This window comes from Pleurodeles waltl, chromosome 5, assembly GCF_031143425.1.
Source record: "Pleurodeles waltl isolate 20211129_DDA chromosome 5, aPleWal1.hap1.20221129, whole genome shotgun sequence".
Taxonomy (NCBI): domain Eukaryota; kingdom Metazoa; phylum Chordata; class Amphibia; order Caudata; family Salamandridae; genus Pleurodeles; species Pleurodeles waltl.
Genome location: NC_090444.1, coordinates 666,819,773 through 666,847,624, shown reverse-complemented (window position 1 = coordinate 666,847,624; position 27,852 = coordinate 666,819,773). Strand labels below are relative to the sequence as shown.

Sequence of the window (27,852 nt, the reverse complement as noted above, 5' to 3'; positions counted from 1 at the left end):
AAAAGACATTTCTCTCACATTTCAGTGCTGCAACATTCTGGAATCTGAGGGGACCAAACAAACGTCCTCCCACCCAGCATTCCCCCAAGTCTTCTGATAAAAATGGTACCTCACTTGTGTGGGTAGGCCTAGTGCCCGCAACAGGAAATGCCCCCAAACACAACATGGACTCATCACATTTTCCCTAAGAAAACTGACCAGTTGTTTGTGAAGTGCCTAGCTGTGGATTTTGGGCTGTAACTGAGCCGGCACAAAGGAAAACCTACCAAACCTATACATTTATGGAAAGCAGACATGTAGGGGAATCCAGAATGGGGTGACTTGTGGTGCTCTCATTGGTGTTCTGTCACTCAGAATCCTTTGCAAGCCTCACAATTTGGCTAAAGAAACACGTTTGCTGCACATTTTGGTAATGGAAAGTTCTGGAATCTGAGGGGCGCCACAAACAATTTTCCACCCAGCATTCCCTCAAGTCTCCTGATAAAAATGGTACCTCACTTTATGTGAGTAGGCCTAGTGCCTGCGTCAGTAATGGATCACACAACGGTCAATGTCATTCCCTTCATGAGGGCAACTGTTGACCTTGTGCTGATCCCTTTCTGACGCAGGCACTAGGTACAGGCACTCAAGTAGGGTAGCGTTTTTATCAGGACATGTGGGTGGTAGAAATTTTGTGGATCCCAGAATATTCCTATAGTTTATGTGACAGAAATGCAAGAAAAAATAGAGTTTTTATTAAACATTTCACCTTTGCAGGGTATTCTGGGTAAGAAAACTTTGGGGAATCCACACAAGCCACACCTCCGTGGACTCCCCCGGGTGTCTAGTTTCCAGAAATGTCTGAGTTTGGTAGGTTTTCCTACATGGCCACCGAGCCCAGGACCAAAAACGCAGGTGCCTGCCTTACAAAGCCAAATTGTTTTATGATAGCTAATTTTGTTGTCTCCACAATACGATTTGGGCAGTGGAATTTAGGACTGAACTAAATTGGGGAGCTCCCAAGAGAGCACTTTCTCTCTGCTTGCCGCCACATGCACCTGCTCTCCGGGTTGGGCTAACCATCTAATGTCCAGCTGCACAGACTGTGCTTTCGAAGCGACAGCAGGACTGTCCTCATCACCTCCCTCAGAATCACTGGAAAAGGAGCTGTCGGATGGGGCTCCACAGACTGAAAAATCACTACCAGAGTCTGCGCCATTGTCTTATCCCTCAGATGCTGTCTCAGTATCTGGTGTCTCAGTCTCTGATCCTACGTCAGAGCTGTCCTCTTTAACCCGAGTTAGGGCTTGAGCAGCAGTCATCCAATGAGACGCCATCTCTGCTACTGGCTAAACTGTCCCTCTAAAACACTAGCCTACATAGAGAATCACAAAATGTCTGGTGGGTTTGTGTGTGATGCATGCAACAGTAAAGGTGTTACCTTCGCTTCTTCCCTCACTCAGCACGTTCTCTCAAAACACTCAAAAATCAAAAAAGTCACACTCTTACTTCACCTTGTCACATACCAATTATCACAGTCTTTAGCGCCTCTGGTGCCCAGTCCGACAATCATTATTGGTGCTCCCACTCCCATGAGCTCCTCCTCAGAGCCGCTAACTACCACCCATCAAAAGTGCCCTTCACCTCTCCATAACCCCCCTTGCATATACATTTCATTTGTATTATAGCGCTGATAAGGGCTGGCTTTAATAATTCACTTAGCTATTCACATAAAATACAGATGTGATATTTGCAGTAGGCATACGAACCTTCTGTGCTACTTTATGGCATCAAAACTGCCACTAGACAAAAGTCGTATCCTTTTCTTGCAAAAACAGAATCACAAGAGTTAGCTTGACTTTTTTATTACTGCCTACAGTTGAAATGTGTCTGTTGGAGTATGTGCATTGCTTGAAAGACGCAAGCTGCAAGACAACTGGTGGCGAGATCACTTTTATATGTGGGTGTGGTTTCCCTGGTGGACGATCACAGCCCCCAGGGAACCACACTCATTGACAAAAGTGATCTCTCTCTCTCTCTATATATATATATATATCTATATATATCTATATATATATTTATATAGATATATATAGATATATATATATATAGAGAGAGAGATATATATATAATTACAAATATACATATATACACATATAGATATGTATATACAGATATGTACAGGAAAAATCGAAGCAGCAGCTAATTCACCCAAGGAGATCTTTAATGCCCTAAAAGATCTCATTCATCCAAGGGAGGAAGCAGAAATTAGGGACTCCCCACAACAACATGTAGAAGATCTGGCTAGTTTCTTTCTAAATAAAATTCAGAATATTTATCTAGCCTTCCCTAACCCCCCTAGTAAAGAGCAGGAGAAGATGAACCAAGAGGTCGGGGAGGTAACTCTTCTTACAAACTTTACACCTATCAGTCTGAATAGAGTTATCAACTTACTGAGCTCAACGAAATCGGGCTCCCCATTAGACCCTGCCCCCCCCAGATCTTATCCTTGGGAATTTCAGCATTAGGACCGATAATAACGAAACTTATTAACACCTCATTAAGTGACGGCACTGTACCTGACCACTGGAAACAGGCCATTGTCAAGCTGCTCTTGAAGAAAACTAATCTAGATCCTAAGATTCTGAGCAACTATAGACCAATCTCATTATTGCCTCTAATTGCCAAACTTGCGGAGAAACACGTACACTCTCAGTTATCCACGCTTCTGGAAGAAAATAAACTTTTACACCCTACTCAGATGGGTTTTAGACCTAAACATGGCACAGAAACCGCACTGATTGCCATCACAGAAGAAGCAAGGAAGAGGATGGATAAAGGTATGGAAACCGCGATTATCCTCCTTGACCTAAGTGCGGCCTTCGATACAGTTGACCTAAAAATCCTCATAGACAGATTGCGAGGATGTGGAATTGCCGGTACTGCGTTAGACTGGATTTGCTCATTTTTATATGGAAGGTCATTTCAGGTACTTGAGAGAGAGTATATCTCTAGGAGCACCTTCAGTAGCTGTGGTGTTCCTCAGGGTTCGGCTCTAAGTCCATTACTTTTCAACATCTATATGCGGCCACTAGCAGGTATAGTCGAGCCTTTCGGACTGAATCTGGTATCATATGCAGATGATACACAACTGTTAGTCTCCTTTTCAAATGCCCGCCCAGATATGGGCTCAGCACTAGGTCCTTGCATGAAAGCAGTTGCAACCTGGATGTCTGAAAGTAAATTGAAGCTTAACGATGACAAAACGGAAGTCATGTTTTTTGGAAATAAATTGCCCCCATTCAACTCCAGCCTACTGAGAGGGGTGCCTACCCTCCCACCCCCTAAATATCTCATTAAAAGCTTAGGGGTATGGCTGGACCCTCTTCTCTCAATGGCCCAACATGCAAATAGAATAGCAGGAACTGCTTTTGCTCTGCTAAGGACCCTGAGGAAGGTTTTAACTATTTTACCATTCTCAGCCAGAAGAATGGTTGTCCAGGCACTGATAGGCTCTTGGATTGACTATGGCAATGCTTTGTTTATAGGCTCTCCGAAATATGTAATTCAAAGACTACAAAGGGTACAAAATGCAGCGGCTCGTATGCTACTAAATATTCCTAAACAACATTCGATACGGCCAGGAATTGTCTCCCTACACTGGCTCCGGTAGCGGAAAGGATTCAGTTCAAGACCCTGTGCCACTTTCATAGATCCATATTTGATAAGGGACCTGAAATGCTGAAAACACTGGCACAGGTTTACATTCCAGCCAGGCCACTTAGATCCTCCTCAGCTAATCTGGCCATAATTCCAACAACGAGGAAAGCCAGATGGGGAGGAAGATCGCTAGCATACCAAGGCGCTTTGCTTTGGAATAATCTCCCTCTCAAGATGAGAGCAAACCCTCAAGAGTTGTCGTTTAGGAAGGAACTGAAGACTTGACTATTTAAAATTTAAATCTCTTGTATAAACATAAACAGTATGTCACCGCCATGGCAGTATAAGCGCTACGAGGCCGTTGGGCAGTTAGGCGCTATATAAACCATTATAACATAACATAACATAACATATATCTATATATATATGTAGATATCTCTCTCTATATATGTATATATATATATATATATATTTTTTTTTTTTTGTAGCTCTACGGTTTCCCTGGGGGGGGGGGGGGGGCGATAGTGGCCCCAGGGAAACCATACAACTATTTAAAAAAACAAGTGACCCGAAAGGGGGTCAGCCATGCTCACGGGTGACCCCCTGTCAATTTCATTTAAAAAAAATGTTTTTAAATTAACCCAAGAGTAAACAAACAATTTTTTTTTACAACAAATATGCCCTTTGGGGGGGCACAGCCCATATTCAGAGGGGGACGACCCCCCCCCAAGTATAATCCCTAGTGTCTAGTGGGCTTTCCCGGCTGTGTATTGCAGCGCAGCTGCGATCCACAGCTGGAGACCATTTCAGGAAGGCCTCGTTTGAAAGGGAAGAATCTCCCCTTTCAAACGAGGCCTTCCCGAATGGTGGGGAGGCCCTTTCACGCCCATTTTTCCCACCACAGAAGAAAGCGGCCTTACCTGCTTCTTCCTGCTCCAGTGGGGAAAACAAATTGTGATGTCAGCGCCCATCTCGGTATGCTGACATCACAGAGGGGCTACTGGGAGGGAAACACGGAAGGTCTTCCATGTCTACCGAGGGTATTTTAAGTTAAAAAAAATCAACTGGTGCAATGCAACAGAGGATTTTTCAAACCCCTCCCTGGTGTCGGCCACTGGTTGTGACCCACACTAGGGAGGGTGTGTGGGCGTCAGCCAGTGGCCAACGGCCGAATCTATGGAGCTAACAAGGGAGAAAAGTGTGGTATTTGCAGGCACATGCGGATTTTGGCACCAAAATCTAGGTGTCTTTCCCTTAAAACTGAAAATGTGTGATAATCATCACATTTGATAAATTCCAAACACCCATGTGTCAGAGTTTGTCTGTGTCTGACAAGAGCTGCTCCTAATCAGTCCCCATGATTTGTGAGAAGCATAAATGACAGAAAATTAAGAGGTCAGTAAGTATTCAGTTGAGCACTCTAATGAGTACTTGCCCCCAAAGTGAAAATAATTGTGATGCGTTCTCATAAAACAGCAGGATGAGAAACAGGATATGCATGTCTGCAGCTCTGCGAAAGAGATTTGTATTCACCGTGAACAAATCCTTTCATGGTACCTGATTTAGAAATCAACAAATCATGCCTCACTATCACGTTTTGATTGGTAGATAGTTAAAGCAGGGCTTGCTACAAAAGAATGCCCATTTGAACTGCAGGACCTAGCAAGAAACTTTCCCTCAATTTACAAAGATTTGGGCAGCGCAGGAAAATGTGTTGTGCAAACAGTAAAAATCTATAGTGTCATATTTACAGTTATGCGTGACACTAAGGCCCAGATTTAGAAGGCCCTAGCGCCTCCTTGCACCACATTAGTGTAGTTTTTTTACCCCATATTTACAAAGTGGCGTAATATATGCGTTGCGCCACTTTGCACCCCCTTGCACCACATTATGCCTGTGCCTATGCAAGGAGGGTGTTCCGTTGTTAGGAGGCCCGCAAAAATGGCACAATTAAATCTACAAGATTTCATTGCGCCATTTTTGGCATCATTTTTAATGCCTGCTCAAAGCAGGTGTTAAAAGGACATACCGATTGAAATCAATGGGCCTCCTTGCACTTTGCTCCACTAGCGTCTAAATTTTGAATGCTAGTGGAGGGAAGCGCCACAATAAATTCACAAATGTTGACGCTATTCGCCTATTGTGCACCATGGTGCTCCGTATTGTACATACGGTGCACCCATGGTGTTGTTAGGTGGCGGTGGGGCGAGAGGGGCAAGAAATCTGGCCCATCAGTACCGATGCGCCAGATTCTTGTAAATCTGAGCCTAAGTGTTTATCAATAGCACGAAGGAAAGAGAGCAGAGTCTTATGTGACATTTGTGTGTAAAGTACACACTCCTGCAGCCCAAGAGAAAGCCGCTCTAAATGTGTAGTATTGCAGAAATTGCACCTTATGCTTGGAAATACCTAGTGCTTAATTTGTAAATGAATGAGTGTTAGTTCCCAAAGGTCTGCTCAAAAGACCACAGCCAGTGCATTTAAACATTGGTGTGTTGAGTACCAACTCGGCATAATTTTAAATCCACTTCATGCTTCCTAAATCCACTACAAGATACTCTCTTCCCCATTATCTTACTACTGCGGGTTTCTGTTTTTTCCCTTTGTGACTCTTTTTCTGTCTTTTGCTTCCTGTGTCTTTCTATTTTGTTTATTTTTCCATTTACTGCTCTTTATAAATGACTTGTGAAGAAAAATAAGCACCGCTCCCCAAAAATAGGTGCATGTCACCCAACCACCGGCTCAAATTAAGTAGTGATACTATCACATGATATTTCATTTGCCCCTTGTTTTGCTACTAGTTTTGCCCGAGGCAATTGTTTTATGCAAAGCCAGATCATGCTCTTTTAATATATCTGGCTTTGCATGAAGAGTGTGGATGGTTTATGCAGTTCTCGCCCATTATGCTTCTTTGCAATCATTACCATGGTCTTGGTAATACTAAATGTAAAGTTACCTGTCACTCAAGTCAACTTTTTAGTGTAAAACATATTTTGTGTAGAAAATTAGATAGAGGATGCTGTTTACACCCTTTTGCATCTTGTCTGGGCCTGTATGCTTTGGAAAACCATTGCAAATTATTCTTTTGGGCTAAGCATGCTCAACAGGAAAGGTCGCACATTTGGATTTTTAAATCCTGAAAGCTAACAGATTTGTCTTTCTTTGATGTACTCAGACACCTCAGATACAAACAAGTAGCAAATCATGTATGTAAAGGCTAGCATTAAAGTAGTTAAGAGGCCCTTGATCTGGTAGAGATTTTGAGAAATTGGGACAATCCTGGACCTGGACCTTTTTTTCAGGGTCATCCCCAAACTTTTTGCCTCCTTCGTCCTATCTTTTTTGGTCTGTTTCTGTTGGCTTTAGGACTCTGGGTACTTTACCACTCCTAACCAGTGCTGAAGTCCTCTCTGTCTAAATTGTATTGGTGATTGGTTATCCATGATTGACATATCTGTTTTACTGGTAAGTCCCTAGTAAAATGCACTACAGGTGCCCAGGGCCTGTAAATCAGATTGTACCACCCACATGAGTAGCACTGTACACATGTCTCAGACCTGCCACTGCAGTGTCTGTGTGTGCAGTTTTGCGCTGCCAGTCTTCCATTTTACTACATGTAAGTCACCCTTAAGGTAGGGTCAAAGTAGCCCTATGTGCAGGGTGCAGTGTATTTAAAAAGTAGAACATGTAATAATTAGGTTTTCACTATTACAAGACCTATCTCTTTCATAGGTTGGGGATTCCCAATTCCTATTGGGAGCAGATAAAGTTATGGAGTTTGGGGTTTCTGAACTCACAATTTAAAAATACATCTTTTGGTAAAGTGGGTTTTTAGACTGTCTGTTTTAAAATGACACTTTTAGAAAGTGGGTATTTTCTTTCTTAGCCATTCGGTGCCTCTGCTTGACTACTAAATACACATCTGTGTCAGACTGACAGTTGGGCTGTTTGTGAATTCACTCCAGACAGTGATACAAAGGGAGCTGAGGTGTGTCCTGCATATACTGATAAGGATGGAGTAGGAGGGAGAAGCTTGCACCTGCACTTGAAAGGGCTGTGCCTGCCCTCACACAATGCAGACTCCAACCCCCTAGAGTGTGTCTGGGGCAGGGCAAGGAAGAGGCAGGGTCTTGTTCAGTACAAAAACTTTCCTTTGAAGTTTGCCTACTCCAGAGGCAGAAATGAATATAACGTTTGACTGCTGACCCCACAACTTCAGATTACTTCTAGATCAAGAGGAACCTCTGCCAAGCAGAAGAGCTTGATGCTTGAGGAGGACCTGCCACTCTGTTGCTTTGCTCGCCTGCTGCTGCTGCTTCTGCCTGAAGAGGGAAAGAACTGGACTTTGCTTTCTGAAAACCTGCTTGTGAAGGTTCTCCAAGGGCTTGGACTGAGCTTGCCCCTGTTCTGAAGTCTCAGAGAGATCAAAGATTTCAACTGCCAGTGCCTGGTAGTCTGCTGAGAGTCCTGATTTGTTAAGTGGTGCTAAATCCAGTCCCTGGGCCCTTAGAAGTGGAAGCTAGTAACATGCGAGGAAACATCTCTGCACCCCTGTGTGTGCGTCAGAAAAATCAACGCAGAGCCTGTCCCACGGCTGAAAACTTGATGCAGCACCTGCCTCATGGCTGGAGAATCTAAGCAGCGCCTGTTCTCATCACGGACCCTTTGCACAGCACATCTTAATTTTCCACACATTGAACCTGGGCATCAAAATCTTTAACATCACTAAGTACACCTGAGGCTTCTTCTCCAGAAATCAACACATTCCATCCTTGCGAGGAAAGGCAGAGAAGCATCACTTACCCGGCAGAGAAGGAACCGACATACTGCCTCAGGGAAGAGTAAGGAATCGATGCATCACTTGCTTTTCCAATGCACGCTCGCCTGTGTGGCTTTATTTTTGACGCATACCAGGTAATTTGTGCTAAAATAACGCATCCATTGATTTCTATGGATTAGGACTCTTTTTTACTTTCAAAATTCATATCTTTGCTTGTGTATTTTGGATTTTTGTAATTTTGGTCTTGTTTGATTTAGATAAATACTGGCTATTTGTCTAAGCTGGTGTGGAGTTTTTTGTGGTGTTTTCACTGTGTTACTGTGTGTGTTTGTACAAATACTTTACACATTGCCTCTGAGATAAGCCTGACTGCTTCTGCTGAGCTACCAAAGGGGTGCTCAGAGGTTATCTGAGCTGGGTATCTCCATTGCCCTGACTAGAGTGAGGGTCCCTAGTTGGGCAGGATGTAAACTGACTGCCAGCTAGAGACACCATTTCTAACAAGCAATGATTATAGACAGAGAAGGGGAAAGACTCAGCAAAATGCTAAGAAGTAGTCTTAAATGGCTAGGTTGTGGATCATGTATATGGGTACCCAGCAGTGTGGGACAAGAAGAATCAACATTTAAAGACATTGAACCTGTGATTCCATCTGCATCTCTTATATATGTTAAGATTATACAGGATGTGAAGTTTCCATAGCTAGAACAAGAACTTGTGGTTGCAGCCTTGATGATCAAACTAGCTTATCTTCAACCTCATATATTCATTAGAGTATCACACATTTGGATTGTTCAAATAGATAACCTTTGGGGGGTTGCAAAGGAGCACTTTCTCCATACCTCTGATGTAACTGAGAAAACCTCAGATGTACCCAAATCCATTGTATCACAATATTTTAGAACACAATCCACCAGACATTCAAGAAAGCAACCCGTTATGAAATTTTTAAGTTGGTAAAACCATCAAGCCCACTACTTATCATTATAATGTTTCTTCTATAGTGCTAAAACCCACCCAGACAAATAAGAGCTAGGTGAGAAGGCAGGATAGGGGGAATCAGAAGAGAAGGGTCTTCACTGACTTCCTGAAATCAATCAAAGTACTAGTCTCACACAATTCATTTAATGATAAGCTAGTGACAGCTAGTACACTAGTGCTAATCTAACCATGAGCAGACTTAATGCGATGCTGATATCCATCTGTTATTATTACCGTAGGGTGGGTCAGCCAAGAGAGGTGACTTACCAGATATGCCTGCAGGGAATCTTGATTTAGGAATTTGGGGCCAGATGTAGCAAAGACTTTGCGACTCGCAAACGGCGAAAATCGCCGTTTGCGAGTCGCAAATGCGTCTTTGCTATGTAGAAATGCATTTTGCGAGTCGGAACCGACTCGCAAAATGCATTTCCGAGTCGCAAATAGGAAGGGGTGTTCCCTTCCTATTTGCGAGTCGCAATGGTATGCAATTCCATTTGCGACCGCGAAAGCGGTCGCAAATGGACTCGCAGTTACCATCCACTTGAAGTGGATGGTAACCCACTCGCAAACGGGAAGGGGTCCAGGGTTCCCAGCAGGCCTCCATCCCCGTGAGTGCCCTGAGTCGCTATGGGGTCGCAAATTGCGACCCACCTCATTAATATTAATGAGGTGGGTCTTTGCGACCCCATAGCGACTCGCAGAAGGTGTCTGAGACACCTTTCTGCATCCCAAATTGCGACTTGCAATTTGCGAGTCGCAGGGACTCGCAAATTGCAAGACGCAATTTGGGACATTCCTACATCTGGCCCTTGCTGTACATGGGAGGCAAACTCCGGTTCCTCCTGATGCACACTGCTATGATTCCTTGGCACAATATCACTCATGGAAGCTCCGAGTTGATGTTCACAACCTGTGCATGAGGGTGGCCGTTTCCTCTCTGTTGGTCAGAGTTATACATGAGGCAACATAGCAACAGCTCAGATGTTTGCTGATTGGCAAAGCGTTCTGTCAAAAAGCCCTAAACAACATTTTTCTAGAAGGTGGGTTCCCTCCACTAACCATACACTCCACTTCAAATATTCAAGGTCACCATAGTCACCAGTCTAAAATGTGTCCTTTTTTCCTTCTAGTGAATCTGCTTCCCCTAAATCTGTCATTGCCACCAGTTTATGTTTCCACATTTCTGGAATCGCTGTATCGTAAAGCAGCTAAAGTTATTTTTGACCTGTTCTTTGCTCCAAGTCTTAATAAGTGCCTGTTCCTTAGCCCAGTTTCTTTAAGCCTGGGGTACATGTTCTTTCTTGAGCCACTAAACTCCATACCAGATTCCTGGATCAGTTCCACATCTGGATTCCTCTTCGTGTGTTTTACCCTCTCCTGGAGCTTGTCCTAAGTACTACTTCCTTGTTCTATTGTGTGCCCTTTCACAACTGGCACTTTTCAGAGGTAGTTTTTTTTTTTCTTTAAGTTGTTTTTCTTACCATCATTGCTTGCTATTTTTTGCTGTAGTTGTGTTGCTTGACCCATCCCTTCCACTCCCTCTCACATTGCGTTGCTTCTTTCATCCCTCTGAACTCTCTCCCATGTTGTGATGTTTCTCCCATACCTCATGCTGTCCCTGGTGTTGCTTGCCCCTCCCGCCAGCCTCCTGCTGTCTGTCGTTTTGGTGCGACCTCTGGCTGTGTTCATAGCCCTCCCCAAACCTCCTCCTGCTGTCCCACCTGATGCTGCCATCTCCCGCCCTCCTCCCACTATCCATGTTGGCCCATCCCCACTCGCCGTAACAAAAAAACCTCAGTGATGCAGCCAGCCTATTTTTATTTCTTATTTTGTTTAACCTATGGGCACCCTGCCACGTTGTTGCTTGCCCCCTCTAATCTTCCTGCCCCATCCCACATTGCTTGCATCTCCCGTCCCTCCACTGCTGATTTGCTGATTTGTTTTCACCGGGTCACTTATTAGGGACCATCACACTAATCTTGGCACAACACAAATAGTGGTTTGATAATTTATTTTTCTGGATATCAAGGGAGTAGGGTCAGGGGCTTGCAGAAAATGTTCTGTAATACTGTGTTTCTTTGACAACTGTTTTCATTTGTCGTATATAAGAAACATAAATATAGTTGTCTGAGGGATCTTGGCACCTGCCATCCTTCCAGTCACACTCCCCTGATTAATCTCCTCTTGTACAATGTTCCATTGCTTTTTAGTTAGATGTACGCCACATAAAACACGTGTATACACACATACATTCATGCTGAGTTTTACTGAAAATCACTAATAGCAAAGTCACTTTAAACACAGTGTTGTCAACCAAAGCCTTCCATCTCTCTATGGCCATAGATTCTTGGCAATTTGTATACTTAAAAAGGTAGACCCAACACTTGAAACAAGTATGTGACATACACCAACTAACTGTACACTAATAAACAAAATACACTAGTTGCTCCTGTGTATTTGTGAAGGTTAGCCACAATCGATATCAAAGAAAAGGACTAGGTTTGCACCAACATTTCCTGATCACATAGACTGACATCGTCCCGTTCAAAATGTATTATTTGCCTTGGTTTGTGAGTCCAGTTGCTATTTTTGCATGCAATCCAACACTTGGGGCTGTATCATGTCTGCGTTTGAAGTGTCTAGAATTCATACACGTAACCCAGAATTTCCACCAGTTAATGCTTGAAGTGCAGACTGCACAAATTGAAAACAGTGAGCAAGGACTGCCTTTTTCTGACTTGTTCCGTCTATAGTTCATGAATTAACTTAGAGCACTTCTGAGTTCTAAATATGAGCTTTAGCCATCCCAAACAGAAACAAGCAATGTAAAATCATGTAGGTTTGGTAGTGACCTCCAGCCTGTCAGATTTTTGCAATTCTTATTTTGTTCTTTCATGGTTTTTGTAAGCCTTTATTGCTGGATAAGCTGCAGAGCACTCCTCAATCTAAAAACAAATTGGCGAAAGGTAATAATGCTTTTTTGTCTCACAAAAGCCAGCATGACCATAGTAGTCCATGGTACTGAAGGAAACTACTTTTCATGTGGATGTTCTCTTTGTGAGAGGCCAGCATGCTGTAACTTAAGGTGAAGCACGCCAATGGCTGAAGTGTGCTGATGCGTTGCCCCATGATGTGTGCTGGAGTGGGTGGAAGAAAAGTATGAATTACACAAAACCAGACTAATGAATGAAGTTTGGCTGTGAACCCATGCAACTAACTATGATATATACTTAATATTATTAAAATCAAAAGGTTTTGGCTAACAACAACCTAAAATGCCGATCTGTTTGCCAGCCTCTTGCCTTTGCCAATGCCTTTTTTGATGTTTTTATAAATATTTATTATAAATAGACAGAATTTGTTTTTTCAAGAGAGGTGGATAGTGGGAGTTGCGGAGACAGATAGGGTTGTATAGCTGGATAGAGAGGGCTGCATAGTTAGCCAGATAATACTGGATGGATGGATGGGTGGATGGATCAGCTTCAGCTGTTAAATGTCTACATAAGCATGACATACAAAAAAGGTAAAAGCATATTAGAAAGCCATACTAGCAGGATATACATAATAGATTGCTTTACAGTATAACTGTAGTCCTTGTAGGAGGCTGGCCTGGCTTGTAGTGGGTACCAAGGAGTACTTACACTCTGTACCAGGTCCAGTTATGCCTTATTAGTTTAGAAGAGGTGTTTCTAGCAGCTTAGGCTGATAGGAGGTAGCTGTAGCAGAGCAGCTTAGGCTGAACTAGGAGACATGCAAAGCTCCTACTATACCGCTGGTGTCATATGCACAATATCATAAGAAAACACAATACACAGATATACTAAAAATAAAGGTACTTTATTTTTATGACAATATGCCAAAAGTATCTCAGTGAGTACCCTCAGTATGAGGATGCCAAATATACACAAGATATACGTACACAATACCAAAAATATGCAGTAATAGCAAAAGGAAGTAATGCAAGCAATGTAGAGTTACAGTGAATTGCAATAGGAGCACATAGGTATAGGGGCAACACAAACCATATACTCCAAAAGTGGAATGCGAACCACGAATGGACCCCAAACCTATGTGAGCTTGTAGAGGGTCGCTGGGGCTGTAAGAAAACAGTGAGGGTTAGAAAAATAGCCTACCCCAAGACCCTGAAAAGTAGCTGTAAAGGGCACCTATATTCCCCAGAGAACACAGAAGTCGTGAGAGGGGAATTCTGCAAGGAAGACCAACACCAGCAATGCAACCAAACTGGATTTCCGGACGAGAGTACCTGTGGAACAAGGGGACCAAGTCTAAGAGTTGCGACAAAGTCGAGATTGGGCAGATGCCCAGATAATGCCAGCTGAGGGTGCAAAGAAGCTGCCACCGGATGGTAGAAGCTATGGATTCTGCAAGAACGAAGAGGACTAGGAACTTACCCTTTGGAGGATGGATGTCCCACGTCGTGAAGAAGCTTGCAGAGGTGTTCCCACGCAGAAAGACCACAAACAAGCCTTGCTAGCTGCAAGGGTCACGGTTAGGGTTTTTGGATGCTGCTGTGGCCCAGGAGGGACCAGGATGTCGCCACTTGGATGAGGGGACAGAGGGGGCACCCAGCAAGTCAGGGAGCGTTCACAGAAGCAGGCAGCATCCGCAGAAGTACCAGAACAGGCACTTAGAAGAGGAGTGAACTGGAGCTCACCCGAAGACACAAAAGGGAGTCCCACGACGCCGGAGGACAACTCAGGAGGTTGTGCACTGCAGGTTAGAGTGTCGGGGAACCAGGCTTGGCTGTGCATGAAGGAAATCCTGGAAGAGTGCACAGGAGCCGGAGCAGCTGCAAATCACGCGGTACCCAGCAATGCAGTCTAGCGTGGGGAGGCAAGGACTTACCTCCACCAAACTTGGACTGAAGAGTCACTGGACTGTGGGAGTCACTTGGACAGAGTTGCTGAGTTCCAGGGACCACGCTCGTTGTGCTGAGAGGGGGCCCAGAGGACCGGTGATGCAGTCTTTTGTTGCCTGCGGTTGCAGGGGGAAGATTCCGTCGACCCACGGGAGATTTCTTCAGAGCTCCTGGTGCAAGAAGGAGGCAGGCTACCCCCAGAGCATGCACCACCAGGAAACAGGCGAGAAAGCGGCAGGATCAGCGATACAAGGTTGCAGTAGTCGTCTTTGCTACTTTGTTGCGGTTTTGCAGGCGTCCTGAGCAGTCAGCGGTCGATCCTTTGGCAGAAGGTGAAGAGAGAGATGCAGAGGAACTCTGATGAGCTCTTGCATTCGTTATCTAAAGAATTCCCCAAAGCAGAGACCCTAAATAGCCAGAAAAGGAGGTTTGGCTACCTAGGAAGGAGGATAGGCTAGCAACACAGGTAAGAGCCTATCAGAAGGAGTCTCTGACGTCACCTGCTGGCACTGGCCACTCAGAGCAGTCCAGTGTGCCAGCAGCACCTCTGTTTCCAAGATGGCAGAGGTCTGGAGCACACTGGAGGAGCTCTGGGCACCTCCCCTGGGAGGTGCAGGTCAGGGGAGTGGTCACTCCCCTTTCCTTTGTCCAGTTTTGCGCCAGATCAGGGCTGGGGGATCCCTGAACCAGTGTAGACTGGCTTATGCAGAGATGGGCACCATCTGTGCCCATCAAAGCATTTCCAGAGGCTGGGGGAGGCTACTCCTCCCCAGCCCTGACACATTTTTCCAACGGGAGAGGGTGTAACACCCTCTCTCTGAGGAAGTCCTTTGTTCTGCATTCCTGGGCCAAGCCTGGCTGGACCCCAGGAGGGCAGAAACCTGTCTGAGGGGTTGGCAGTAGCAGCAGCTGCAGTGAAACCCCGGGAAAGGCAGTTTGGCAGTACCCGGGTCTGTGCTAGAGACTCGGGGATCATGGAATTGTCTCCCCAATGCCAGGATGGCATTGGGGAGACAATTCCATGATCTTAGACATGTTACATGGCCATGTTCGGAGTTACCATTGTGACGCTATACATAGGTAGTGACCTATGTATAGTGCACGCGTGTAATGGTGTCCCCGCACTCACAAAGTCCGGGGAATTTGCCCTGAACGATGTGGGGGCACCTTGGCTAGTGCCAGGGTGCCCACACACTAAGTAACTCAGCACCCAACCTTTACCAGGTAAAGGTTAGACATATAGGTGACTTATAAGTTACTTAAGTGCAGTGGTAAATGGCTCTGAAATAACATGGACGTTATTTCACTCAGGCTGCAGTGGCAGGCCTGTGTAAGAATTGTCAGAGCTCCCTATTGGTGGCAAAAGAAATGCTGCAGCCCATAGGGATCTCCTGGAACCCCAATAACCTGGGTACCTCAGTACCATATACTAGGGAATTATAAGGGTGTTCCAGTATGCCAATGTGAATTGGTGAAATTGGTCACTAGCCTGTTAGTGACAATTTGGAAAGCAGAGAGAGCATAACCACTGAGGTTCTGGTTAGCAGAGCCTCAGTGAGACAGTTAGTCATCACACAGGGAACACATACAGGGCACACTTATGAGCAATGGGGCCCTGGCTGGCAGGGTCCCAGTGACACATACACTAAAACAACATATAAACAGTGAAATATGGGGGTAACATGCCAGGCAAGATGGTACTTTCCTACAGTCCTCAATTAAGATTCATACCAGCATGACATACAGGAATGCAGTTATGAATGTCCTTCATTGTGTGCATATTAAAAAGAGGACAACTTTATAAAGAAAAGTTTCAAATGGACACAATTTCGGATACTGTGAAATAGTGGAAAGCCAGATATAAAAACGCCCCTCCAAATAGAATTTACAGCAGCATTAACTGGAGTCAGATGTAGACAGAGCTGGAATGTGTATGTGTTTCATCAAAAAACAACATGGAAGGTTTGGTAAAAAGGGTCCTTCTATCACATCGGGCTGCAAACACAAGGACAACACTAAAGTAATAATAAAGTAGAGACAAAAACACTGGCACTGAAGGGAGTTTCATCATGTGTGAATGTGCTCCTTGTGACAGAGAAAAATGCAGTAACTCAAAGTGAGGTATTCCAGTGGCTAATGTAGGCTGACCAACTGCCCCATGCTGTATGCTGTAAAGTGTAGAAGTGAAATGTGAATAACACTACAAAAGACCAGCTGGCTGAAGGCCCTTTAAATAAAGGTCTTGGCTAACGCCAGCCCTGAAAAACAGATGCGCTGCTCTGTGCTGAGCCAGCGCTGATCTTCCTGATACATTCCCTGGTGTGCTAAAATCTGCATCAGTGCCCTTTCTCAAGTAAAAGCAACTGCCTTGCAAAGTCTATAAATAGCATCAGTTTCCACCTTGTCTTGTTGCATTTCTATCCAGGTCACAGTAGCTACTGACAACTGAAATATTAATTTGGTTGCATGCACGATTTTAAGGGACAGGATAGAGGAGAGGATGATATAACCATCACTGCGAGCAAAACAACAGACATTATGCATTTAATCACAATTTAATAAGATTCGTTAATTTGAGAAGACCCAAAGTACACAGACTAGGAGTTAGATGACAGAGTAAACTAGGCAGTTGCTTCATTGAATCTTGGTTGTTTGAAATTACTTACAAAGAGCCATAAAGAGCATTACACTTTTTGGGGATCAATGCAGGTCTGTAAGTATATATAAAATAGCATTCCTGATGTAATAATACGTGAATTAGCATCTTAAAGTGTCAGATTTAAGAGCCCCTAGCGCCTCCTTTTGCCACATTAGTGTTATTTTTCTTTTACGCAAATATGGCCGACCGAGGCCAAAATCGCCGTGCCACATTTATAAAGTGGTGCAATGCATGCGTTGCACCACTTTGTAAACCCTTGAGCCATATTATGCCTGCGGGAGGCATAATGTATGCAAGGGGGGCAATCCCCTGTTGGGTGGGGAGAGGGTGGGGGAAAAAAATGCACAAACAAATCAAAAAGATTTTTTTGCGTAATTTCTTTCAGCATTTTTTACACCTGCTCAGAGCAGGCGTTAAAAAGGGACAAACCATTGTTTTCAATGGGCCCCTATGTACCCTGCAGGAGCAGCGCCAATGTTTTGGGGCTTTCCCTGAACAGTACATCAATAGTGTCAGAAATGTTGATGCCATTACCCCCTACCCTGCGCCACAGTGCGCCGTATTTTAAATAAGGTGCTCACATGGTGGAGATAGCGGTACCAAGGGGCCGCAAGAAAAGTGGCACTACATGTAATGTAGCTCCACTTTTCTTAAATCTGGCCCCAAGTCTACACCAGAATACTAGGGGTTATCCAAGAAGAAGTGAGCAAAATGCGTTTTATGTGTCTGTATGTTCTCATTGGTTTCTCCATAACTGTGGTTTGTGTGTGCTCATGTGTTGGTATGTAGGTGTTTGTGTATGTGTGATTGTACTTGCGTGAAAAAGCTGCCTGTGACTCAGGTGCTGCTCAGGCTGTAGACATGCTTTTCCACACCTCTTGATGGGTCTGCATTGAGGAAATATGGCTACAATGAAGAGCCCCGTGGAGAGCGGAGACACAGTCTAGTCTCTCCACGGGATCCTTTGTGGCAGTGTAAATGTCACAGAACAGGGATTAGAGGGGAGGGAAGTAGGGGAGGGATTTAGGGGTGGGTATATATAGCTAGGTAGGGGAGGGGTCAGCCTCTTCCATGTGAAAACCGATTGCTCTGTAGGAAGTTTGGCCACCCTCCCACCCTGCATAAGTTGAGCAATTGGACAAGGGTTACGGTTGGGGAAGGTTTGGGTTCAGGTCGCCAGTTTAGGGCAGGTTGAAGTGAGTGGGCAGTAGCTGGGGGAGGGTGGAGACTCAGATGCGGGCCTGGTCACCCTTCCAGGGAGGGCAAGAAGAAGCAGGTGAAGGATGAGAGTGTGGGGGATCCCTAAATGAGGTAGGGTATGAAAGGAGAGTGTGGATAATATGTGAATGAAGGTGGAGGCTGGGTGAATGGAGGCAAAAGTGGGGGAACTAAGTGGAAACTGAAAGGTGGGGCATTTTAAAAAGGGCAGTACGGAGAGGATACTGAAAGTTGGAAGGTTCAAAGTTATTCAAGTGTTTCTGTTATAAATTGCAATCCTGTCCTAATGAATGGCCTTTTACACTATTCGATGATGGTGATTGTCACAAAGGACTTTTTTTCCCTCTTTCCGATCACCATTGTCAACTTCACGTTTTATTTTATCTCCAGTTCTTGATCTCCTATCTAATATTATGCTCATGTTTGTAAAATATGCAGTGTGAGAGGAATGAAACCTTCGATCAGCAAAGTGTTGCCAAGTCTGGCACTCCTTTAATTAGAATGTTTTAATAAAAAGAAAAGTTGACAGCTTTTTTTGGCAACTGAATAAACTTTCCCTGTAAGGTTCGATTTTCTCATAGCAGCTTCACCTTCCAAACATGCCAAATATTCAGTATTTCTGGTCTCGGGCACTAATTTCCTCCCCCACCACCCAATCCCCCTCCTTCGCCTGTCTCACCGTCTCTTTGCCTTCCGACCTTTCCTCCTCGCCCTCTAACTTCTTCCTGTTTTCTTTGGCTCCTTTTCCTTTTTCCCTCTCCCTACTTATTCCTCCTCCATACTCTCGATTTCCTGCTCTGACTGTCTCTCCCAACGTCCCCATCATCTCATAGTCCTGATGCTAGTGTTGGGGTTCTCTCTCTCTCTCTTACACACACACTGTCTCCCTCTCACTCTCTCTCTCTCCCTCTCTCTCACACACACAGGCGCACACACACACACACACAGTATCCTTGTCTCACTCTCTCTCTCTCACATATGCACACACACTCGATCTCCCTCTCCATCCTCTCTCTTTCTCCCCCTCTCTCCCTCTGCCCCCTCCCCCGAACCTCCCTCCTGCCTAGCACTTGCTTTGACAGAGATGCGTGCTTTCTTTTCACTAGTTTCAAAGTAAACAGGGCCAAGTCAATGAATTGAAGATTTCGGGAGAGAAACAGATCTTTAAAAGATGGTTAGTGCCAAGGAAGGTAAGCAGAGAAGGGATAGATGGAAGGCACAATGCAGAAAGAAGAAATAGGGTGAAGAGAGGGGTTAGCAAGAGGAAACGGGGGAGCTAGAAATTTGTGAAAATTAGCCAGGTAAGGCAGCATATTAAACCCTGCTGGGTAGAAGCTAAGTCGGTTAAGGCAATTGGTACTGCAATGAGTGTGTATAATCTGGGGATAACCTCCATGAAGCCAGATAGGTATGTAATGTCAATAACGTGTAGCAGTGAATATAAGTATAGTTGAGACTCACGAAAATAGCCAGGTGTTTATGTTCAACCAATAACAAGTTTAAAAAAATATTTTCTGCTCTTCTGAGGTAATTTAAAGAACCTTTTCCATAGTAGGTACATATTACTATATTGGGGCCCACCAAACACAGTATTGTTGTTACATGGAGCTGCACAGATAGCTTCTATTTGTTCCATAGTGCTCGATTCAGAATTTATATAAAGAAAAAGTTCCATCTCTGGGTGTAAATATCCGATCTCTGCTCATTCGAAATGTATAAGGCCTAAAGTACATTCATGCCAGTAGATTTCAGAGTCTATAATCACTAGTACTTATTAAGCACCTAAACCTACATATGTGGACTCGACGGACAGAATTAGAGTCTGCCTCCTATACAAAACAGAAGATACAACTATACAAATCCGCAAATAAGGTAGGTTTTCCTTGCATTGAAAGGTGAGGGGCGGGAGCGTACATATTTCCAGGAGAGGGTGAGGGTTGACCTTTCAAAGATGATAAACACCTACATAGTTAATTACTTACTAGGTATTCACAAAGCTTCCCTATTCATTTTCACCCCTCCCCTCAATTTATGCACCTACCTTTAGTTCCAAAAAGGTTTGATCAATTGTGAAAAATTAGTGTGAAAATCATACAAGCACCACCTTATTTTTTGTGGGTCTTGGAAAACCTATGATTTTTCGTAGGTATCTAACTCAAGTCCTTGACTTTTAAGGACTCAGACTCCTGCCTTTTAGTATAGTTTATACAACATACATATTGGGGATCTTCCTAATCCTGCTCAGGGTCACTTTGGAAACTTGTCAGGCCCTTGTTAATATGGCTGAAGATGTTAAGAGTCAACCACCAGTTAGACGCAACATGCTGTTTCAAAAAATGCTTCAAGTGCAGTCTCACCATCTTTTAAACAAGGGCTGACTCAAATTATTTTGCCGTCATGGAAGAGGTACGCTTCTTATACCTCACCTCAGCAGTTGGGCAACCACCTATGTTGCCTATGCTCTGAAAAGCCCCCAATTTAAGCCAGGTTTACACAGATTTCATGCAAAGCGGTACACAAAGTAAAATTGATGTGCTTTGTTGTGTCAAAGGGAGAAACTCTGATTTGTGTTGGATTGTAAATCCCACCAGTAGAATGAGTGTTGCTCCTGCTTTAAAAAGTAATGCAAACCCGACGCAAAGATTGTGTAAATCTGGGCCTTGATGTTTAACCGGAAATGGAGTGTGCATGCGTGTTTTTAAAATCATAAAGATGATACCAGAAGCAAGAGCTGGTACTGAATTAACACCATTTGCAGCAGTCGTCGGTATGTATATTGCAGCATGCTGATGTGTGCTTTTGTGCTCTGGTCCCAGCAGAATGAAGAAGTCCTGAAGATTGATGGAGGGCCATGCTATTCAAACAGCAGGCGTTGCTGAGACAGAAGCTCTTTGTGCTAGGCAGCCTGGCTGTTGGAAGTCTCCTTTATCTAGTTGCCAGAGTTGGGAGTTTGGATAGGTAAGTCGAGTAACTATGATATGCTTGCAAAATCTAGTGTGTACATGTGAGTCATAATATCCTTATGAGTATATGATTGTGTACGCCAGTTTATATGTCCACCTGGAAATATATTCTGAGATATCTGCTCATACCTGAGAAAATAGCTCAGCGGTGTAAGCTCTTATTCATGGTGGTCACACACAATGCCTGTGCTGCATAGTCTTCGAGGCTGCCTGGGGAGTCACTCAGAATTTTGTATATCATTAAATTGGCAACTATGAGCTCTTTATTAAAAGAATACAGCTGGCCAATCCTTGCTTCAGGTCTTCACCCAGCAACCTGTCTGCTTTCTTTGGGTACCAACATGGTTCCACCAATGGTTCCAAGGTCCATCTCACCAAAGTGAGCTGTGACTGTTTTGCAATAATGTATACTAAGAGCATTCTATATCTCTGAGATGTACTCAAGAAAGGTAAGTCGTAGCACACAAAAATAAGCTCTAGCTCTAATGTGTAATCAAGAGACATAAGTCATAGAAGACCAAAAGCATGCTATAAAGCTGAGCTGTAATCAATAAGCATAAGTTGTAAAACACCAAAAGCATGTCATAATGCCGAAATGTAATCAAGAGACGTAAGTTGTAAAACACTAAAAGCCTGCTGTATCACTGAGATATAATGAAGAGACACATGCCATATACCCATACTCGAATTCCAGACCTGGCCTTACTAAAAATACCTAATTTTCAATGCTCCTGATTTGACTCTTTTGGATCGATTTTGTGTAGAGCCTTCCCGTGTGGCCAGGAGAGGAATAGACTGTGCAGTTGACAATACGTCCTTACCATTTATTGCTAAAACAATGGAAAGGTGATGTGACAAGCTACCAGGTCCAATTATCAACCTTTGAGACAAAGTTCAATCTCTTTTAAAAGTAACAACTGGATGTGTTGCCACCTCAACTGACAGACCTTTATCCCTAACACCAAAGAAACTCTCCTGCTATACCATACAACTAACACAGCCCACAGCACCCGGCTCCACCATACTCCATGCCACCGCTCATCAGTGAACCCCAATAACACCACTCTCATAAGAAGGGAGTGCATACTGTTCCATGCTCATCAAATATCTTCTTCCACAAGATACCCTGCTCTGTTGACCCCTTCCTCTGCATTCCATCCCCTGGATCCACCTCCTGTTTCTCATCTAAGCCAGACCTTAAGAGGGAGCCACCAATGAACTACCTTGAGATGCATGTTCAGTCATTAAATTATGGCTAATTGATTTGATGGGTCTATTCCTCATTGATATATCCAACGAGGTTATACTATTGTACTCAAGCACTGTTGTCAGGATGGGTTTTATTGATCCATTAGTCAATCAAGGAGGCTCAGCCACCATTATTGTCCTTGATCTAAGCAAAGCATTTGACACTGTCCCCACCAATATGCTTACCAATAGAACCCACAATGCAGAAGTTTTGAGACAAGCCCTTTCCTGGCTTTACTCTTTCCTTAGGGATAGGACCTCTCAGGTCTTTGAGGGATGCTACACATCAAACACTTTCCAACTGATTTCAGAAATACCTCAGGGCTCATCATTCAGTCCAATACTATGTACATGCGTCCACTGGCAGATATTACCCTTACATTTGGGGGCTCCATAATCTCATTTATGGACGATACACAATTTGTCTTCTCTCTCACGCTCAAGACCCCCATTCCACAGACATAGGCCCCTGCCTAGAGGAAGTAGCCAAATGAATGAACAGCTTCTCCTTCAAACTAAATGGGGAAATGACAGAGCTTATGATCCTGGGTAATTTTTCAAATCTCCATATGAGCCTTGGATGGCCATTGTGCCTCCTGCCCCCAAGATGGCAAACAATAGTATGGTTGGATAGATCCCTGAGCATGGATATCCAGACAATAAAGCTAGCAGCACCTTGCCATGGCATCCACAGGATGCCTCAAAAAATTCTGCTCCTGCTCCCACCAGCCTCAAAAAGAATAGTGGTCCAGGCACTCATTCTTTCCCACCCGAACTATGGAAATTCACTGTACTTCAGAGCATCAAAATCCATATTAAGGAAACTGTAGTTTGTGCTGAATTCCGCAGCTCGGATTCTGCATAATATGCCTAGGCACAAGTTAACCTGGCAAGCCCTGATCTCTCTCCACTGGCTTACAGTTGTCCAGAGGATCAAATTTAAAGCCCTTCACATTGGCTCAAAGGTTATTGCTCGAAAAAGGCCCCCTGATCTCTTGACCCCTAATCTTCCTCTATACCCCAACTAGGACGGTGAAATCCACCAACACTCGTTGGGCCGTGGTTCCCTCAATTAAAAGAGCTAGAAGTGGAGGATGGTCCTTAAGGTGCAATACGGCCAGTCTCTGGAATTCCCACTTTGAGGACAGCTAATTTGGAACTTTCATTCTGGAAACTACTAAAAACTTGGCTATTTGACAGCTGCCCTGTCTAGAGCTCCCTGGCCCGTATGTGTCTCACTACTAACATTGGGATGCCCATTGGTAGCTAGGGATCATCTGAAAAAACTGAAGAGACCATATAATAGGTCCTCCAATAACATGCTTGTGAAATATGTTACAGGCACAGCTTCTCCATTACCTGAGTAATGGCATGCCATCCTTTGAAATATATTATTACATCCTTTCTGTTGTGTTTGGGTTATTTGTAATGTCCCCATGAGAGTGCCTCTCCATCATGGGAATTATTAGCATATGAAATCATGGCAACCAAAAACATGAGGCATTATCAAAGACACAGGCGAGTTAGAGTTTTCTTAAATAATCAACATTTCTATTCATTATGCAGATGGCACCCTTGATTTATTGTTTTCTCAAGCTATATGCCTTGACATTAAGGCCTACCAGCCCTTGTCATGCCCTGTTTGTGCTCTTGTCCATTTCTCCATATCTAATAAATTAAAATGTAATAGAACTCAAGTTCCCAAGGGACATAATACCCGAGCCTCATGACTAAGATTACCTGATGGACCCTTTCATGGCTTTCCTGATACTCCCTTACTGTGTACCGATGCCACAGGAGATATTTTGGAATACATTTAAAGTCATAAATGATTCTCTCAATGTGGCAGATCCTCTCTTGGAAGCCAAACTGTGAAACCATAAATGTTTCTCCAAAGAACGTTTTATTAAGGAACGGGGCTCTGAAGAGGTACTGGAAGAAGTCCCCACTGCCCATCAGCCGATCATTATGCTCACGAGCACTGCTACAAATCAATTATACTCTTTGCAAAATATGACATGCTCCAGCCACACATTACTCAACCAAATAACTAAAATAAGCTACTCTTCCAGATCAACTGGTAAATGATCACATCATCTCAATCAATCACCCCAGGCAGAGAAATCACTCAAAGGCCCACGGGCACATAAAGAAAAGTCACTGCATGTTGGGGGTCATTATTATTTATTTTTTTCAAGAATAAATTCCCACTTTGGGAATCAATTCATGAAAAGCAAAAATTGTACCGCATCAAGGCATCAAACTCCTAGGGGAGGCGTACCTACTTGACCTGGCGCACCTGCTTGACCGGAGCTACAACTCCATAAAGACAGCGAGATTAAGCAGGCAGGACGTTTTTCACCGAGATGGGGGAGGACATGGCGTCTGGAAACCTGTTGGCCTGGCAGACCACAACCACATTCTAAACAAACCCTAAAACCCACATTACAATTTGGGCTAAATTAGGTGAGGTATTTAAAACACCTGGTAAATAGCATTTTCCCAGGGTGAGGTATTTACCAAGTAAATAACACCTATTCTTAATTTTTAACTTGCAAATGAGGCATAACTTGCAGAATCGTTTTTTAATACACTGTATATTCTGCAGGTTTTGCCTTTTTATTGAGCTTTTGTCCTGAAAAAATGATGGCAGCTTTTACCTGCCGGAATATAAGGGGACAGCCGCAAGGATTCATTATCGTACAACTCATAATTTGGATCCATGTGCAAACAAGTGATTGCACTGGGTTTGAAATTTAGACCTGCACTGGGCAACAAGGCTTAAGGCCCTGATTTTCAGTTAGTCAGAGGGGTAGATGCTATTTATCACATTAATAAAATCAAAAGCGAGAATTTGTTGGGTACAAAAATAGCACCTATTGTTAGTTTTTGGGGAATAATCTGGAATTTGGTGTTTAAATTAATAAAATGTGAGGCAATTAATTCACCCGCTAATTACTGGGTGTGGTACATAAACAGACAACATAGAATTCTGAACCCTACGCAAACAGTTTGCGCAGGGGATAGCCAACTCTGACCAACACGGGTTAAGTCTCTTAAGTTTTCTGTTTATTATTCTTTTTCCCCGTCTGCCCACTACTCATGCGTCTATCAGAAACAACTATTGAATGTGATAGCACTTTAAAAAGTGATACATAAAATATAATTAAATAATGACAAATTAAGCCAATTTTCTCACCGGCTTTAGTACTGGCTCTCCTCAAAAATATTATTATTATTATTATTATCCTCTTATCTTTGCTTTGGTTTTACTATCTGTCTCGATGTATTTTTTTTCTCTTCCGGTATATTAATATTCCATATGCAATTCTCAGCACATTTTAAGGGGGAAAGGAATAAGACAATATAGCATAAAATCATGACATTCCAGTAGACCTTTTTGTTCATGGGCATTGGTACACTGGCCTTTGGTCTCACCAAAACAGGATCTGACGTATTTATGTTTCCCCTTCCCTAAAGTTACGAGCGGGCAATGAATGTGCCACAACGGTATTTAATGTTATGTACGAGCCGACAGGAAGAGCCTATCAAGCGCTGAATTCCGATTGCACTTGAAACATGGCTGCGAGGCCTGGGAATCTTTAACCATTTTAATTAACGGAGACTTTCTCCGTTTGAAGGTAAGAGACTGAGGGTTGCTAGTGCCCTCCTGATCCGGGATCGGCTTTCAAGGGGAATTACAGAGGAGCTTTCGAGCGGTAGTTCAGGAGCACACCGGGATAACCATCTGTAGCCTCCTGAAATGCAGCTGCTGTCAGGGAGCCTTTCTCTGGGGACGTAGGTGACCTCGCTGTGATTTAAATAAACCCTACAAAAACTCTATACTGCCCGAGACAAGGCTTTTCCAATGAAATCTTTAAGATGTTGGTTTGGCAGTGCTTAATGCAGGACCGGGGTTGCATGAGTTGGGCGGGGCACTCATTTTTGGGGACTGTGATTCTGTGTTTATCAGCAGACTTTGACCCGGAGTAAGAGGGAGGACGGCAGAAAAAGAAGAAAGGATGAAGAGAAAGATAAGGAAACAGCTACAAAGGGAAAAAGTAGGAATGAATAAGACTCTGCGAGGTTGAGGTGAAGAGATAGGAAGTGTGGGGTGGTGGGAGAGACTAGAGATGGAATCAGAACTAGGCGGTCTTAGGGGCATATTTATACTCTGTTTGCGCCGAATGTGCGTCAAAAATGTTGACGCACATTCGGCACAAACCTTGCCCCTTATTTAAACTATCATTCCCGACCCCGCGAATCCTCCATGTGCATAATTTTTTGGATGCAGGAAACCGCCTTGCGTTAATGACATGCAAGGTAGGCCGTTCCTGTCCCAAAAATTACTTTAAGGCCTGTGCACCTTATTTATACTGCCACGTCATTTTGACGCACATGAGGGGGCGGGCCTTAAAAAATGGCGCACAGCCTGATGTGCGACGTTTTTTAACGCCTGGGTGAGGGCAGACGTTAAGGGACCTGTGGGCTCACTTCCATGGTCTATGACCATGGAAGCAGTCCGGAGGTGCCCTTCCCTGCCCCCAGCGACACCCCCTGCCACCCTCGCCCACCCCTAGAGGACACCCATGGATGGGGGGACCCATCCCAGGTAAGTACAGGTGAGTTAAGGTACGAATGATTTTTCTATTTTTTTAAAGTGGCAGGGGGGCCTAATTTGGGTCCCCCTACATGCCACTGTGCCAAATGGCCATGCCCAGGTGACAGAAGTTCCCTGGGCATGGCCATTGGGCAAGGGGGCATGACTCCTGTCTTTGCTAAGACAGGAGTCATTTCAGTGGGGGTTGAGCGTCAAAAAATAGTGCAAGTCCGGTTTGAGCCATGATTTTTGACTCAAACCTGACTTGCATCATTTTTTGACACACAACCCCCATTTTCCCCTAAGCCGGCTAACATCAGTCCTTAAATAAAGCGCCTGCCTGGCGCGTAGGAATGGTGTTAGACGGCGGTACATTTTTTGACACAAACCAGCGCTGGTGCTGGTTTGCGTCAAAAAGTATAAATATGGGCCTTAGTATTCAGCAATGCCACATTTAGCCATTCAGCAACGCTGGGGATGATGAGTGCCTAAGAAAAACATTGGGTACTAGTACTATTTCTACTTTTTGACACATTGAGCACCGTGGATTAATAAGCTGATACATAACGAAAGAATGCTCAATTGACATCTACTCATTTTGTTGCCTGTGTAGCTTATTGTTTCGCAGTTGAAGTATTATTTCATGCAGCCCCCACAGCAGAAATGGGCAGACATTTGACATGTTTCATTATTTACTCCACCTCTTTTGTGCCCCAAAAGATAACACCAAAATGATAGTCGGCTCCATTCCTCAAAAGTTTAATATTGTAGACTTTCTATTTACTATAGGTATTTGATGTAGTAGAAACCTAACTCCCAGGAGCAGCAACTACATTGCAGAGAACGTTTGTGTTGCAGCAGAAACATCTTAAATATGTGGTGTTG

The 27,852-nt window shown here is 44.0% G+C and overlaps 1 protein-coding gene across 1 annotated transcript in view; it reads left to right on the top strand.

The window, feature by feature from the left end:
- The window catches only part of HS3ST5 (heparan sulfate-glucosamine 3-sulfotransferase 5), a 514,857-nt gene that overhangs the window by 468,863 nt on the left and 18,142 nt on the right, over positions 1 to 27,852 (top strand). Inside the window, exon 4 of the mRNA XM_069234547.1 lies at positions 20,976 to 21,114. Coding sequence (XP_069090648.1) covers positions 21,008 to 21,114 — 107 coding nt within the window. The 5' untranslated portion in view covers positions 20,976 to 21,007. The remainder of the gene's footprint in view (positions 1 to 20,975; positions 21,115 to 27,852) is intronic.